The sequence below is a fragment of the Elgaria multicarinata genome, chromosome 9, assembly GCF_023053635.1.
Source record: "Elgaria multicarinata webbii isolate HBS135686 ecotype San Diego chromosome 9, rElgMul1.1.pri, whole genome shotgun sequence".
Taxonomy (NCBI): domain Eukaryota; kingdom Metazoa; phylum Chordata; class Lepidosauria; order Squamata; family Anguidae; genus Elgaria; species Elgaria multicarinata.
In genome coordinates this window covers 2,459,764-2,476,346 of record NC_086179.1, presented here as the reverse complement: position 1 = coordinate 2,476,346, position 16,583 = coordinate 2,459,764, and the positions used below count along the sequence as shown (strand labels likewise).

Below are 16,583 nucleotides of genomic sequence, written 5' to 3'. Positions count from 1 at the left end.
TCAAAATGACCCCCATCCACGACTCTCTGTGCACAAGAATTTTCAGAACGATAGCTTAAACCCCCCCCCAGTTATCCCCGATTCTTTCCCTCAATGCAATCCTATGGGCGAAAAGCCGAAACGCAGTTTGAGCCCCGCGGTTGACCCGATTTTTAAAAAAATATTGCACGTGAACCACAGCACGCAGAGAGGTGAGAGTGGTCTCAAAATGACCCCCATCCACGACTCTCTGTGCACAAGAATTTCCAGAACGATAGCTTCAAAAACAACGTAGTTATGCGCGATTATTTGCCGCAATGCAATCCTATGGCGAAATGTTTTCAAGATGGCGACCGGAGCGCTCCGCCTGAACTCGGAGCTCCGAAAAATGGTCGCTTCTCTTCGCCTTGCTTCTAGGGGGTCCGCGGTCCGCTCCTACTCCGCCTCTGGGTAAGGCGGAGCAGGCCAATCCGCTACTGCTTCTACGCTCCTAATCGGAGCGGAGCACATCCCTAGTAGAAAGGATTACCAGGATTTATTTACGTTTGCCAAAGGCAGCTCATTGATTTCTCACCCATGTAATCCCAAATAAAATAATCCTCAATTAGTTTGCATCCTGCCCCACACCATCCCAATCAGTGAGGATCCCTGCCCCTGAGCTTAATTGCTATGCAGAAAAAGATTTTTCCAGGGTGGGGGAGAGTTAACCCTTTCCTTCCCAGCTGCAATCATCACCCTTGAAAATCGCCCCCTGCATGGCAAATAAGCTAAGGCAATAACTTCCTGTTGGCACCAATGGGCACTCAGGGCTCTGGGGAAGAGATCCAGGGCCTTAGGGAATGGGTTCGGGGCTGAAGACCCATGGTCTAGCAACGCCCCTGCTGATCACTGTGATTGGGAAGCAGGATGAGGCCTCGGGATTCACTAGGCTGAGTGCCTTTGCAGGGCTGGATCTACACTACTGCTTTAAAGTGCTTTATAACAGTTTTGAACAGCATCGAGCAGGGGGTTGGACTCGATGGCCTTATAGGCCCCTTCCAGCTCTACTATTCTATGATTCTATGAAAACGGTATGGAGTGTGTCCTGGGCCCCAACAGTTGTCAAACCTGTTATAAGGCGCTTTAAAGTGCTTTAAAGCAGTAGTGTAGATCCTATCCTGGTCAACAGAGGAGATACTGCTTTTGGCTGCCTCTTCACTTCCAACCCCAGAGCCAGGTTCTTGCTCCAGGTGAAGCCCCCACCCTGCCTGAGCCAGAGTCCACTTCTGTGGATTCACATGGTCCATTTACGACATGGTAGGAGATTCATAGAATCATAGAATCATAGAATAGCAGAGTTGGAAGGGGCCTACAAGGCCATCGAGTCCAACCCCCTGCTCAATGCAGGAATCCACCTTCAGGCATCCCTGACAGACGGCTGTCCAGCTGCTTCTTGAAGGCCTCTAGTGTGGGAGAGCCCACAACCTCCCTAGGTCACGGGTTCCATTGTCGTATAGAATAGTAGAGTTGGAAGGGGCCTACAAGGCCATCAAGTCCAACCCCCTGCTCAATGCAGGAATCCATCCCTGACAGGTGGTTGTCCAGCTGCCTCTTGAAGGCCTCTAGTGTGGGAGAGCCCACAACCTCCCTAGGGAACTGGTTCCTCACATATCTCTCGGAAACCAATAGCAGTAACCCTGGCAATGGCTTGCATTTTCTTTGCCACGTGGCCCAAGATGACCTCAGTCCAGCAGCCCTGGACACCAAACTTTTCTCATGACCTCATGGCCACCCCGCCACCTGATCCCAAGTTCCTGGATTTTTTGTGTGTGCCCAATTTCCTGGGAAATCTGCCAAACTGGATGGGGTGGTTCCTCCGATCACTTTTTGTCTGGGATCAGGTGGATGCCTTGCTTTGTTCGCTTAGCATCTCTTTCCCTATAAATAGACGAAGGAAGCGTGCACGGTCACCCTGCGTTGGTTTGTCCTGGGGCACCGACCCCTCTGGAGCAGCCTTCTAAGAACAGACAGGCAAGCAGGTGAGTCTCTGCAAGTCTGCCCACCACCACCCCGCTCTCCAACCCCCTGCCGGTCAAGAAAATAAGACCCGAGCTGGATCACGGGAAGGATCGATCAAGTCCAGGATCCTGTTTGCCACAGCAGGCCAGCAGTTGCCCCTGGGAAGCCCACAAGCAGGGCACGGGCACAAGAGCCCCTTCCTGCTGTGGGTCCCCAGGCGCTGGAAGTGGAGAGTCCTGCTGCTGCTGATCCAGGAGGTGGGCTAGAGGCCATCGTGACTAATAGCCAGGGATGTGCACTGGGTTTGGACCGAGCAGACTCCGGCAGCTTCAGCCCGGTTCTGTTGGGTCCCAAGATGAAGTGGGCTTCCCTGTGAATAATACTACTATTAATAATAATATACGGTGACATATGAAAAGGAGGACAGGGCCCCTGTATCTTTAACACTTGCATAGAAAAGGGTAATAATAATAATAATAATAATAATAATAATAATAATAATAATAATGATGATGATGGGTGACCATATGAAAAGGAGGACAGGGCCCCTGTATCTTTAACACTTGCATAGAAAAGGGAATTTCAACAGGTGTAATTTGCATATATGGAGAACCTGGTTAAATTCCCTCTTCATCACAACAGTTAAACCTGCAGGTGCCGCGCCCTCCTTTAAATCTGGTCACTCTAGTACAGTTCCTGCACCTTTAACTGTTGTGATGAAGAGGGAATTCCACCAGGTTCTCCATATATACAAATGACACCTGCTGAATTTCCCCTTTCTATGCAACTGTTAAAGACACAGGTGCCCTGTTCTGTTCATATGGTCACCCTAAATAATAATAATAATAATAATAATAATAATAATAATAATAATAATAATAATAATAATATATTTCTTACCCACCTCTCTGATTAGATCGAGGTGGGGAACTACAGCAAGCATAAAATACATAAAATACTGATTAAAAACATAGTACATACTGTTAAAAAAAAACATCCTAAAAGCATACTAAAAGCATACTAAAATTCCATGGGATAGGCCTGCCGGAAGAGATCAGTCTTGATAGCTTTCTTGAATGCTGAAAGACTGTCAGGCTGATGAGTCTCCTACGGCAGGCCATTCCACAGTCTGGGAGCAGCAGAAGAGAAGGTCCCCTGGGTAACGGTTGTCAGCCTAGTCTTTGAAGCCTGTGATGCTAACAGAACTGAAGCCGCTCCAGAATGAGACTTTGGGGCTATTTTGATAAGGCATTTTGGTGCCTCAAGCCCCCACCCCGAACCTCATGCTTGCGCTCATTTGGGTTGTCCCCACCTAAGGAGTGAGCGCAGAGTTTGCATGTGAGGCGGAGCGGCCGTCCCATGTACCATCACCCATGCACCTGGGTGCCCACGCCTCCTGGTAGCCCTCCAGATTTTTTATTTGTTTTTAACTTTTTTTGGGGGGGGGGCAAGCATCCTATGGCAAACACAGCCCTATGAGGAGAGGCTGAAAGAACTGGGCATGTTTAGCCTGGAGAAGAGAAGATGGAGGGGAGACATGATAGCACTCTTCAAATACTTGAAAGGTTGTCACACAGAGGAGGGCCAGGATCTCTTCTCGATCCTCCCAGAGTGCAGGACATGGAATAATGGGCTCAAGTTAAAGGAAGCCAGATTCCAGCTGGACATCAGGAAAAAGTTCCTGACTGTTAGAGCAGTACGACAGTGGAACCAGTGACCTAGGGAGGTTGTGGGCTCTCCCACAGTAGAGGCCTTCAAGAGGCAGCTGGACGACCATCTTCCAGGGATGCTTTAGGGTGGAGTCCTGCATTAATTATTTCATTTTATTTATTTATTACATTTCTATACCGCCCAATAGCCAGAGCTCTCTGGGCGGTTCAGGGGGTTGGACTCAATGGCCTTGTAGGCCCCTTCCAACTCTACTATTCTATGATTCTATATGACAATGGAACCCATGGCCTAGGGAGGTGGTGGGCTCTCCCACACTAGAGGCCTTCAAGAGGCGGCTGGACAACCATCTGCCAGGGATGCTTTAGAGTGGATTCCTGCATTAAGCAGGAGGTTGGACTCCATGGTCTATTCTATGATTCTCCCCACACTGGAGAAGCCCAGAGGCATTCCAGCAGCCATCTGGCTCACTGGCCTGTCCCCTCCTCCCTGTCCGGTCAGATGGTGACAAATCAGGGGCCGCCATCTGACCGGACACACCTCCGATGCCACCCTGGAGCAAGGCGGCATTACCTTGCTGCATGCGAAAAACCTCAGGGTAAGTACCCAACTTTTTTTTAATTTCGGGTCCTCAGGGGAAAGCCCTGGGATGGCTCCGCACTGGCGGCTGCATCGTATAAACAACCTGGAGCCACCCCGGGGCTTTCCTCTCGTCAAGACAAGGCCTTTATTTGCAGCTCATGTATCGGATATGATACAGGTGCGCAGACTCGATGTCTCCAAATAGCACCTTTACTTTACTTTCTCTAAGCGCTGCAGGGGGAGGGAGCTCAGCTAGTGACTGACAGGTCCCCCCTTTAATTTTGGAGAACAATTTCCAAGGGCTTCATTATAGGTCAGCATCTGGAGCCCCCTGGAGGCAATTCTGGCCCCATGAACTGCCACCCCCTCCTCCTCCTTCCCCAAACTGCCCATAGGTAGCATCTGGGCAGGAGCAACTCTTGGGCAGTCAAGGCTAGAAAATAAGCAGCTGAAGAAGAGGGTGGCTGTTACAGGAAGCAAGTGGAGTGTCCCTTGCCCGCTCCTTCTTCTCCTCTTCGCTAAAGTTGCTCACCTGCTCTTTTCCCAGGAAGATGGGACAGGTCCCCTACCTTGGACTCTGCCTGCTGGGCTGCCTGATCTTTCACCCCTCGGTGGAAGGTGAGTATTTCAAGGAATCCTAAATCAAGTAGGGGGTGTTTTAATTTGTTTTAGCCTAGGACACCATTCCCCAACCGCAAGATGGGGGATACTTGGCTCAGCAATACTACAAACGAGAAGGATCTTGGAATTGTTGTAGATCACAAGCTGAATAGGAGCCAACAGTGCGATATGGCTGCAAGAAAGGCAGATGCTATTTGGGGATGCATTAATAGAAGTATAGCTTCCAATTTACTTGAGGTCCTGGTTCCTCTCTATTCAGCCCTGGTTAGGCCTCATCTAGAGTATTGCGTCCAGTTCTGGGCTCCACAATTCAAGAAGGACGCAGACAAGCTGGAGCAGGTTCAAAGGAGGGCAACCAGGATGATCAGGGGTCTGGAAACAAAGCCCTATGAAGAGATACTGAAAGAGAGCCCTATGAGGAGAGACAGGGGTGCAACACCTTCTGCTTAATTGGTCATTTTAAGAGCCGTGATCCAAGTGCGGTGGAGACTCGAATGGCAGTGGGGCGATGAATCTGCTCTGGGGTTTAGGAGTTTAGAGTTCTGACTGGGACTGAGAGTGGATTTACTGCTCCATTGTCATCACAGCCACCAGCCTCCACTGTTTGAGTGGCTTCCTGGCAACTTGGATACCTGAATGCCCGACTGCCCAGCAGGGCTCCACCTGTCCAAGACAGTTTTCTGGTCTTGAATGCCCATGTCACTGTAGGAGTTTGGGGTGCTCGCTCCGGTCCCAAAGAGTTCTGTGTCTCTCCCAGGTGCCAGCAATTCCACCGTGGCCTCTCGGTCTCTGTGCGGCGATGGGGTGCTCTACTACAAACGGCACTGCTATGAGCTGCTGGGCCGTTCTGTCTCCTGGGCAACAGCAGAGGTACGTGCAGCTCTGGTGGGAGAAGGTCGTTGTTTTCTGGGGAGGTGGCGTGGCGAGGAGGAGGGGAGGGAGGAAGAGGAGGAGGAGGAGGAGGAGGGACAGCAAGAGCAGCGGTGAGGGCAAAGAAACGGACTGGACACATAATCGGACAGGACAAGACATGAGGCATCTCTGGGAACAGGCTGGCAGGTTTGTGTGGCATTCTTCCCCACTTTGTGGGAGATAAAAAAAAAGGTTCGGCCTCATCTAGAGTATTGCATTCACTTCTGGGCATCATACTTCAAGAAGGATGCAGACAAGCTGGAGTGTGTTCAGAGAAGGGCAACCAGAATGATCAGGGGAAACAAAGCCCTATGAAGAGAGACTGAAAGAACTGGGCATGTTTAGCCTGGAGAAGAGAAGATGGAGGGGAGACATGATAGCACTCTTCAAATCCTTGAAAGGTTGTCACACAGAGGAGGGCCAGGATCTCTTCTCGATCCTCCCAGAGGGCAGGATATGGAACAATGGGCTCAAGTTACAGGAAGCCACATTCCGGCTGGACATCAGGAAAAACTTCCTAACAGTTAGAGCAGTGCGACAGTGGAATCAGTTACCTAGGGAGGTTGTGGGCTCTCCCACACTAGAGGCATTCAAGAGGCAGCTGGACAACCCTCTGTCAGGGATGCTTTAGGGTGAATTCCTGCATTGAGCAGGGGGTTGGACTTGATGGCCTTATAGGCCCCTTCCAACTCTACTATTCTATGATTCTATAAAGATAATTCTCGGGGTCTGAGATATTTCAGCCCTGCTTGCTGCACAGTGTTGATAATGCTGCTATTTGTTTCTTTTCTCTTCTCTGCAGATCAAGTGCCAGGAGCGGAATTCTGGGTCTCAGCTGGCTTCCATTCTTTCTGCAAACGAGGGAGAAATAATTTGCGACTACCTGAAAAACTTTTCATTCAACAGCGTCTGGATTGGCCTGCAGGCGACACACAGCAGCATGGTGGGCGCCCACTTTCAGGTGTACCCATTTGATCTCTCTTCACTCTGAGTCAATGTCTTTTCACGCCCCCTTCATCTTTAGCCCTTCACGTCGAGGGTTTATGCATGGGGAGGGCACAGAATTGAACTCCCAGTCCTGGCCCTGTGCTTGACCTCACCGCCTCCCATGCTCTGTTTTCTGCAACCTCCAGCCTCTGCGTGTTGGGCAGAGGTCTGGCGGGGGGGGGACCTTTTGTAGGTTCATCCACATGACCAGGAGCCCCACACGATTGAGCTCCGGATTGTGTGGAGGATTCTCTGCAAAGATCCATCAAAACCTTCAAACTTTGCCTAATACGTGGGGGGGTGCTGAGGGGGGGAATTAAGGACACTGTATTCTTTGGGAGAGGAGATTATTGCTTTGGTTATCTGTGGGAAGTTTCTGAAACTGGTTCCTCAAATGTCATTTAGTAAAGTGTTTGTGGGAGAGACTTGCAGACTCCGTCCTGTTAGTTGCCAGGGAGCTCTCCAGGGTGCTGAACCATAGCCCTAAAATAGGTTCATCACTCTGGATAGCTGCTTTAAGAACGTAAGAGCCCTGATGCTGGATCAGACCATCTAGTCCAGCACTCTGTTCACACAGTGGCCAACCAGCCGTCGGCCAGGGATGAACAAACAGGACATGGTGCAACAGCACCCTCCCACCCATGTTCCCCAGCAACCGGTGCACACAGACTTACTGCCTCGAATACTAGAGATAGCTCACAACCATCAGGGCTAGTAGCCATGGATAGCCTTCGCCTCCAGGAATTTATCCAACCCCCTTTGAAAGTCAGAATCTGCAATCTCCCTGCCCTCCTTTAGTCCTCCCTTAACTCCATTGTCATCCAACGGTCCAACTCAGCCTTCAGAGCTGGCTGGGGCATTCTGGGAGTTGTAGTCCAACACATCTGGAGTGCCCCAGGTTGAGGAAGGCTGGTCCAACTGTTTCCCTAGCTGGTTTCCTGCTTCCGATATATTTAAAGAATCCTTTATTGTTGGACTTGATATTATTAGTGATGTGCTCTTCAAAATGCTTTTTTGCATCTCTTATTGTTTGCTTTAGAGTTCTGGCTCACAGCCCCAATGAAATCAGTCACCAGCCTCCACTGAGTCCTGGGCTACACGGACGAGTGGCCTGGCTCACCGTAGGGCAGCGCCAGATGTTCATGGTTTTGCCTTAACAACCCTCTTTGTGCCCTTCGTTTGTTGTTTTTGCAAATCTTCGCTGCACGTCTTTCCCCCGCCCAGGGCATGGTCACACTTCAGTTCATAGAATCATCAAATCATAGAATAGCAGAGTTGGAAGGGCCCTACAAGGCCATCGAGTCCAACCCCCTGCTCAATGCAGGAATCCACCCTAAAGCATCCCTGACAGGTGGCTGTCCAGCTGCCTCTTGAAGGCCTCTAGGGTGGGAGAGCCCACAAACTCCCTAGGTTACTGGTTCCATTGTCATACTGCTCTAACAGCCAGGAAGTTTTTCCTGTTGTCCAGCTGGAATCTGGCTTCCTTTAACTTGAGCCCATTATTCCGTGTCCTGCACTCTGGTAGGATCGAGAAGAGATCTTTAACGCAGCCTTCCCCATGCTGACTGAAATGATGGGAGTTGCAGTCCAACACCACTGGAGGGCACGGCATCGGAGGAGGTTATTTTAACCAAGACAACCCCAACCACGGCATGTTTTATCTCTGGGAAGGTGCTCCGGAGCCTTGACCATGTTAGCTCTGCTGGTTGCCTGCCGCTTGCTCCAGGGAGCAATTCCTCAAGTTCTGCTTTCCTTAAAGAAGCGTCTTTCTGCTTCTCTCTTGGCAGCATCTGATCTGGCAGTGGAGTGATGGATCCTTGTACAGTTGGCCTCTCTGGGATGGATTCGGCCCCAGCACTTCCAACTCCGCGAACAAGTGCATCTCCCTGAACAACCTCCAGAACTCAAGTAGGCAGGAGTGCACCATGTACACTGATGGTGCTATATAAATAAATAATAATAATAATAATAATGGTTTCGGCAGGAAAAAATGATGGTATTGTTTGGGGGCCAAAGGTGGGGAGATACGCCCAGGGAGAGCAATGCCTTGGCTCCCACACGGCTATCCATGCATTCCAGGGAGAGAAAGGAGTGAATCTCTGGTGCTTTGGGGCCCTGTGTACTCTGCACAGGGCCGGTGCCAGACTATTTTGCGCCCTAGGCAAGGTGAGCTACTTTCACACACACACACACACACACACACACACACACACACACACACCAAAAATGCCAACTTTGATTTTTAAGAACAGATATTTCCTGGAAAAAATAAGAAGCACAAAACTTTAAACTGCTAAATTTATTTTAAAGTACAAGAAATACGTCATGCCAATTATAGCAAACAAATTGGAAAGGAACGTCTATGGGTCTAAAATGCATTATTTAATAGGAATATCACCTCCAAATCATCCCCCCCAACTCACACATGCGCACACACACACACACTCAGCATCACTCACTCCAAACAAACACACACATGAACACATGCATTCACTCAAAGACCCCATGATGCACCCCATTCACCCATACATTCTCTCTCTCTCTCTTCCGGGCGCGTTCCGGAAGTCCGAATGTGGAGCCGCCCCACCCTCACTCCAGCGTCCCTGGCTTCGCTTCAGCTGGGTGGGCACGGGGCACCATCTCGCCTACCCAGGCCCAGCTGAAACCTTGGGCTGGGTCGGCTCACAGCCAACGCGCGTGAGTGCTGCGCTGTGCCTGGCGCCCCTCTTAGCTTGGCGCTCTAGGCAGCTGCCTGAGTGGCCTCTATGGTAGCACTGGCCCTAACTCTGCATGCCCGTGATAGTACCATGAAAAGGTGGAAAGCCCAAAAGAAAAACCACACCAAGGTCTTCAAAGTAAAGATTGAAAATAAGGACCCCAGGCTCATCTACACGGGCACTTTACCCGGGGTAGCTTCTGAGTGGCGGCAGGTGATCTACTTGATGCAGCCGCCACTCCAAAGTAATCCAGGAGCAAGGCCCCAAAGCTCCATGCTATTACCCTGACTTTTTTAGGTTGAAGTCAGGCTCAGCACATCTGCGGAGCCTTTTTAAGGGGGGGAATTAAAGGGGGTGTTGGAAAGGGGTGGACAGGGATCTCCGGGCTCCACACCGCAAAGAAATAAATGACGAGGCCATCAAGACAGGGGCCTGGTAAAACCTCAGAAGCCATAAGAAAGCCATGGGTCAGGCAGGCAGCAGGGTAGCTCTGCATTACTTGATGTCCCTCCGCCACAGCTGGCCAAACGAGAATGGATGATTCAAGATCCCCAGCCAGGGACAGCCCGGTGGAGCAAAGCCCACGGAGGCACCAATTCCGGTCTTTCCATTGCCTTCCTGGTGCAGGGAAGATGGGGGAGCGAAGTAGCTGAGATACGGCTCAGCTGCGCTTCCTTCTGAAAGGGTGGGGCTTCAGGGAGGAAGGCTTTGGTGAGGGGCTCTCGTTTGAAACCTCATGGGCGAGAGGCTCCCCATCCCTGATTTATGCCATCCACAGAAGAACAAGATTTTGGCTGCAGGACATCCCCAGTGAGTCTCCCGGCCTCCTGCACACGCTGCTAGTCCCTAACATCTACTCTTACTCCTCTGTTCTCTAGGTACCCACAAATGGTCGCAGCGCTCTTGCTCAGACAGTTTGCCATACCTGTGCAAATATAGGGCCAAGTTTTAGGTCTGCGGTAGGTGCCCAGCACCCAGGACCTGAACGGATCTTCCCAGGGACCAGGATGGATCCAGCAGTTTTGGGCAATGCCGCAGATCCTGGGTTGCTGCAATGCCAAGGGATCGATTGCTGCCCCCTTTCTTGAAAGACCTACGCCCAGACTTCAGCTGCAATGTCCCTTTCACCTGTCTCCTGCTTCAAAAATGTGCATAAAACCAACCCTCTTTTTCAGTTTTATTCCTTTGAGCATCATAGAAATCGTGGATCACTCAGTCCAGCTCTGTGAAGGTCTAGGAAATGCCCCTTTCTGCACTGAACTGTGAGAGAAAGACGTATCATCTTGTGAGCTGTGCACTGAAAACGTACGACCTTGGTTCATTTTCAGAAGTGCCCTTGGGAGTACAATGCATGATGTTTGCTTACCTTTGTCCAGTTTCTGCCTCTCCCCACCACTATCTCAGCCAGTTATATTACAATAAACTCTCTTCTCAGCATGAAGCTCTTGGATGTGTCACCTTTGTCCTGAGCCAGCTCATTTTATTAGTTTCTTTATTATTATTATTTTTTCTAGACTGCCTTTCAAGGCAGAAGCCCTCCCAAGGCAGCCCACAACAAATACAGGAATGAAACAGCAAAAAACAATAAAACCATTAATAAAACATCTGACCTAAACAGAACTAAAACCCTACATGGCGAGAGCAGCTACAGTTCAATACGCCAACCCACACTCAGGCCCTGTTTAGATGCACATGGAGGGGGGGTGAGCAGGGAAAACACGTGGGGCAGAGGGGGACACTGCCCACTGCAAGGGGGCACACGAATGAGAACCACACCATGCTGGTTACTTCACCGGGCATCAAGGCTCTTCAGCCTATCCGAATGATAAGAACAGAGTGCGTAGCACACAACGAAAGTTTTGGCTGCAAAGTCCTTGCACTTTACCTTGAGAGACTCGTTGAGGCAAATAAATAATACTCACAGGCCTTACTCATCAGTAAAGTTCTTTTACTGAGGCTTTCTCATCAGTTTAGGATAAACTTTCATTACACGCATGGTCATCATAATCATCATCAACACGGTTCTTCAATCACCTAATCACCTAACAACCTAAACCTAACAAGATCCCATTAAACACTGTGCATCTTAAATACATGTCACCACTAGTATTGCAACATTGTCCAATTAGCCAATTCTCATCTGTCCATGTCAGACACGTAGGCCACGTCCTCCATGCTCCAGCTGCAATCTTGCCATGTCCAGAAACATGATTACGAAGCTTTTAACCCTTTACAGTCATTTAACCCACTGTATGTAAAATTTTTACTCAACACAGCCCGCTTAGCTGCTGATGGAGGAGAAGGAGGTGGAGGGAGGGGGGCACAGGCAGAAGCTCCTCCTTATGAGGGGGGGAGTGGGCAGTTCACTGCTCATCCTACTCCATCGTCTGAGCTGGGGGAATTTAGCCCAGCTCACCAGAGGACCAGTCAAGTCCATCTAGCTTAGCAGACCCTGGACTCATCAGACTCAGACAGCATTGCCTGCACTGACTGGCAGCAGCTCTCTATGGCTTCAGTCAGAGGCTTGCCCCAGTCTTACCTGGAGGTGCCCGGGATTAAATCTGGGGTCTTTCCATGCGAAGCAAAGGCTCCCCGCCCCAGCTCCAGCTCTTTCTTGAAAGGTGAGTGGGTCCGGTTACCACGTTTCTTCGGTCACAAGGTACATCTGATATGTATGTATAATACAACCTCTCCTTTTGTGGGTCTTAAGGGCCTAATTGGAATAAAACTTGCAAAGATATAACTGAACAAACATGTCTTTAGTAAGAGTTAAAATGATGCAAAGCATGCCACAATTCCCCAGCAGGGAGTTCCATGTGCAAAATAATATACTAGAAGTTCTACATCACAAAGGGTGCCGTGTGTAAGCATCGGGTGGAGGTTCTTGTTGTGAATGCCTGCACCCGCCTGCTCATGTGCACACCCACTGAGCTGGCGCACTCATCCATGTAGCCCAGGACTCAGTGGAGGCTGGTGAATAATATACAAGAAGTTCTACATCACAAAGGGTGCCGTGTGTAAGCATCGGGTAGACATCCTTGTTGTGAATGCCTGCACCTGCCTGCTCATGTGCACACCCACTGAGCCGGCGCACTCATCCGTGTAGCCCAGGACTCAGTGGAGGCTGGTGACTTCACTGTGATTTCATTGGGGCTGTGATAGGTATAACTGAAACTTGGTGGGATGACTCCCATGACTGGAATATAGCAATTGAAGGATATAACTTGTTCAAAAAGAACAGAAGAAATAGAAAGGGAGGCGGAGTTGCACTATACGTTAAAAATACCTGTCCCTGCACAGAAATACAGGAGGATGAGCCTGGGAGCCCCATCGAGAGCACCTGGATCAAAATAAATGGGGCAAGGAATAAAAAGAACATGATAATTGGAGCCTACTACCAACCACCCATTAAGGATGGGTGGAGCAGACAGACACTCTCAGGGCTCAGCCTCCAACACTACACTTCATCTGCAACAGCCCTCCCCTCCATTTCTTCAGATTTGTAATCATAGTTTTAATAAGGGGGGCATAATTTATTTTAAATAGCATGTTAATTTTCCTGGGAATATAAATTTCCAGGTATCTAAAAGAAGTTCTGGTTAGGCCTCATCTTGAGTATTGCATCCAGTTCTGGGCACCACACTTCAAGAAGGATGCAGAGAAGCTGGAGCGTGGCAACCACGATGATCAGGGCTCTGGAAACAAAGCCCTATGAAGAGAGGCTGAAAGAACTGGGCATGTTTAGCCTGATGAAGAGAAGACTGAGGGGAGACATGATAGCACTCTGCAAATACTTAAAAGGTTGTCACACAGAGGAGGGAATAATGGGCTCAAGTTACAGGAAGCCAGATTCTGGCAGGACATCAGGAAAAGCTTCCTGACTGTTAGAGCAGCACGACCATGGAATCAGTTACCTAGGGAGGTTGTGGGCTCTCCCACCCTAGAGGCCTTCAAGAGGGAGCTGGACAGCCATCTGTCAGGGATGCTGTAGGGTGGATTCCTGCACTGAGCAGGGGGTTGGACTCGATGGCCTTGTAGGCCCCTTCCAACTCTACTCTTCTATGATTCTATGATTCTAACTGACATTTCCAAGGTATGGCTAATATAATGTTGATGGTTAGGATGCATATTGTATGATATTATGGCAGATTTTTCATAATTAACTTTTAATCCTGCCAGTTGTCAAAAATTTTTAAGTTCTTCCTTTAGATTGGAAACTGATTGGTGTGGATCTTCTAGCATAATTATTATGTCATCCACATACATATTGTGTAGTGGCTAGAGTGTCGAACTGGGAGTCAGGAGATCCAGCTTCTAGTCCCCCCTTGGCCATGGAAACCCACCAGGTGACTTTGGGCCAGTCACAGACTCTCAGCCCAACCCGCCTCACAGGGTTGTTGTTGTGAGGATAAAATGGAGAGGAGGAGGATTATGTACGCTGCCTTGGGTTCCTTGGAGGAAAAAAGGTGGGATATAAATGCAATAATAAATAAATTAAAAATAAAAATAAAATAAATGTTCTTCACCCCCTCTTCTATATCCGATACTACCTGGGTGTTGACATATCATATTAGCCAATGGTTCCAGGCAGAGGGCGACGAACAAAGGTGACAAAAGGACAGCCTTGTTTTGCTCCCCGTTCCAAATGAATAAGTGGAGAGTCTATATTGTTAGTATGCACTGTTGCAGTATTAGCAACATATAATTTGGAGATTGCAGTCACAAATTTGGTTCTTAGCTGATAATAATGTAAAACTCTTAACAGATATTGCCATTCCAAACAGTCAAAGGCCTTGAATACATGAAGTGAAATGAATGTCAGTGGGTGACCCGTTCTAGTAGCATCATGGATAATATTTTGGACCCGTCCTATCGGGTCCGATATATGTCTTTGGGGAATAGCCCTATCTGGCTCGGGTCCCTGTTATCTGAAAGACCGTATTCTCCCTTATGAGCCTGCCCGTGCTTTGAGATCTTCTGGAGAAGCCCTTCTCTCAGTCCCACCATCTTCACAGGCACGCTTGGTGGGAACATGGGAGAGGGCCTTCTCGGTGGCTGCTCCGGAGCTCTGGAACTCTCTTCCCGGGGAAGCTAGGCTGGCTCCCTCCTTGATGGGCTTTCGGAAGCAGGCTAAAACTTTTTTGTTCTAGCAGGCCTTTGGAGAATAGTCTGGCCCTCCATCTATGTTAATGTCTTACAATTTTGTTGTGTATTTTAAATGTTTATGGTTTTGTTTCTCTCCTCCCCCCCCCCATGTATATTTTAAACTTTGTAAGGCCACCTTGAGGCCCAGCATTGGGCAAAAGGCGGGATACAAATATAATAATAATAATAATAATAATAATAATAATAATAATAATAATAATAATAATCTGATCCACATGAATTAGGTTCATCTGGAGCATGAATGAATCATCAACAGCTGGGGACGTTAAGGCTCCACCTGGCAACACCCCAGATCCGTGAACACTGCAGTGTAGAGAGAGCAAACCCTCTACCCCCAACATCCCTTTTTCCTATGCAGTATCTCCTCCTTTTTGTAACTCTGGCAGTGTGTCAATCTAGAATAGAAACAGAGATCATGTTTCTAGTTGTATCTTGCGATCTTGTTGTAGATCGCAAGTTGAATATGAGCCAACCGTGCGATATGGCTGGCTCATTCTAACAACAGAATGAAATTTAATAGGGACAAATGCCAAGTTCTACATTTAGGGAATAGAAACCAAAGGCACAGTTACAAGATGGGGGACACTTGGCTCAGCAATACTACAAACGAGAAAGATCTTGGAATTGTTGTAGATCACAAGCTGAATATGAGCCAACAGTGTGATATGGCTGCAAGAAAGGCAAATGCTATTTTGGGCTGCATTAATAGAAGTATAGCTTCCAAATCACGTGAGGTACTGGTTCCTCTCTATTCGGCCCTGGTTAGGCCTCATCTAGAGTATTGCGTCCAGTTCTGGGCTCCACAATTCAAGAAGGACGCAGACAAGCTGGAGCGTGTTCAGAAGAGGGCAACCAGGATGATCAGAGGTCTAGAAACAAAGCCCTATGAAGAGAGACTGAAAGAACTGGGCATGTTTAGCCTGGAGAAGAGAAGATTGAGGGGAGACATGATAGCAGTCTTCAAATACTTAAAAGGTTGTCACACAGAGGAGGGCCAGGATCTCCTCTCGATCCTCCCAGAGTGCAGGACACGGAATAACGGGCTCAAGCTAAAGGAAGCCAGATTCCGGCTGGACATCAGGAAAAACTTCCTGACTGTTAGAGCAGTGCGACGGTGGAATCAGCTACCTAGGGAGGCGGTGGGCTCTCCCACACTTGAGGCATTCAAGAGGCAGCTGGACAACCATCTGTCAGGGATGCTTTAGGGTGGATTCCTGCATTGAGCAGGGGGTTGGACTCGATGGCCTTGTAGGCCCCTTCCAACTCTGCTATTCTATGATTCTATGATTCTATGATTCTATGACACAGAATAACGGGCTCAAGTTAAAGGACGCCAGATTCCAGCTGGACATCAGGAAAAACTTCCTTACTGTTAGAGCAGTGCGACAATGGAATCAGTTGCCTGGTGAGGTTGTGGCCTCTCCCACCCTAGAGGCCTTCAAGAGGCACCTGGACAAGCATCTGTCGGGGATGCTTTAGGGTGGATTCCTGCATTGAGCAGGGGGTTGGACTCGATGACCTTGTAGGCCCCTTCCAACTCTGCTATTCTATGATTCTAGTCTAAAGCCAGCTTGGGTTTTAATTCTAAAAGAGCAAATTCAAACATCCCTTTTTGTCCAATGTGGGGGCAGGGGGGACCTTGCTGCTTGTTTTGAAGACCATCCCATTTTTTCTTGGTAGGAAATGCATCCTGAGTGGTGAAACATAAAATGTTCTTGCAGAGGACATTCCACCTGGCTCAGTTCGAGCTCAACCTAAACTGTGAGATCTTTCCCATTTTGCAAAGCAAGCACACCTTTCAAACCAAGGGGGATTTACTGAGGGCGCTTCCATGTGCCCCCAGGCCGCCCCCAAAGCGGTCGTGTAGCTTGCCTGTGAAGAGACGAGGAAGAGGCGTCCTTGCCGCCGCCGCCGCTGCCGCCACCCACCAACCTCCTCGCCGGCCGGGTTGGA

General features: G+C 49.1%; 1 protein-coding gene across 1 annotated transcript; it reads left to right on the top strand.

The window, feature by feature from the left end:
* Nucleotides 1-4,778: 4,778 nt before the first annotated feature.
* Nucleotides 4,779-10,416, top strand: LOC134403947 (regenerating islet-derived protein 4-like). The gene is made up of 5 exons (XM_063134492.1): nt 4,779-4,845; nt 5,606-5,718; nt 6,563-6,703; nt 8,535-8,655; nt 10,343-10,416. The coding sequence occupies exons 1-5, from the start codon at nt 4,779-4,781 to the stop codon at nt 10,414-10,416; spliced, it is 516 nt and encodes a 171-aa protein (XP_062990562.1).
* The last annotated feature ends 6,167 nt before the right edge of the window (nt 10,417-16,583 follow it).

Bases quoted from the DNA above. Each gene is read 5' to 3' on its own strand.
- LOC134403947 (XM_063134492.1), top strand. From the start codon at position 4,779: ATGGGACAGGTCCCCTACCTTGGACTCTGCCTGCTGGGCTGCCTGATC. The intron at 5,719-6,562 runs GTACGTGCAGCT...TCTTCTCTGCAG, and splicing joins TCTCCTGGGCAACAGCAGAG to ATCAAGTGCCAGGAGCGGAA. The intron at 6,704-8,534 runs GTGGGCGCCCAC...CTCTCTTGGCAG, and splicing joins AGGCGACACACAGCAGCATG to CATCTGATCTGGCAGTGGAG.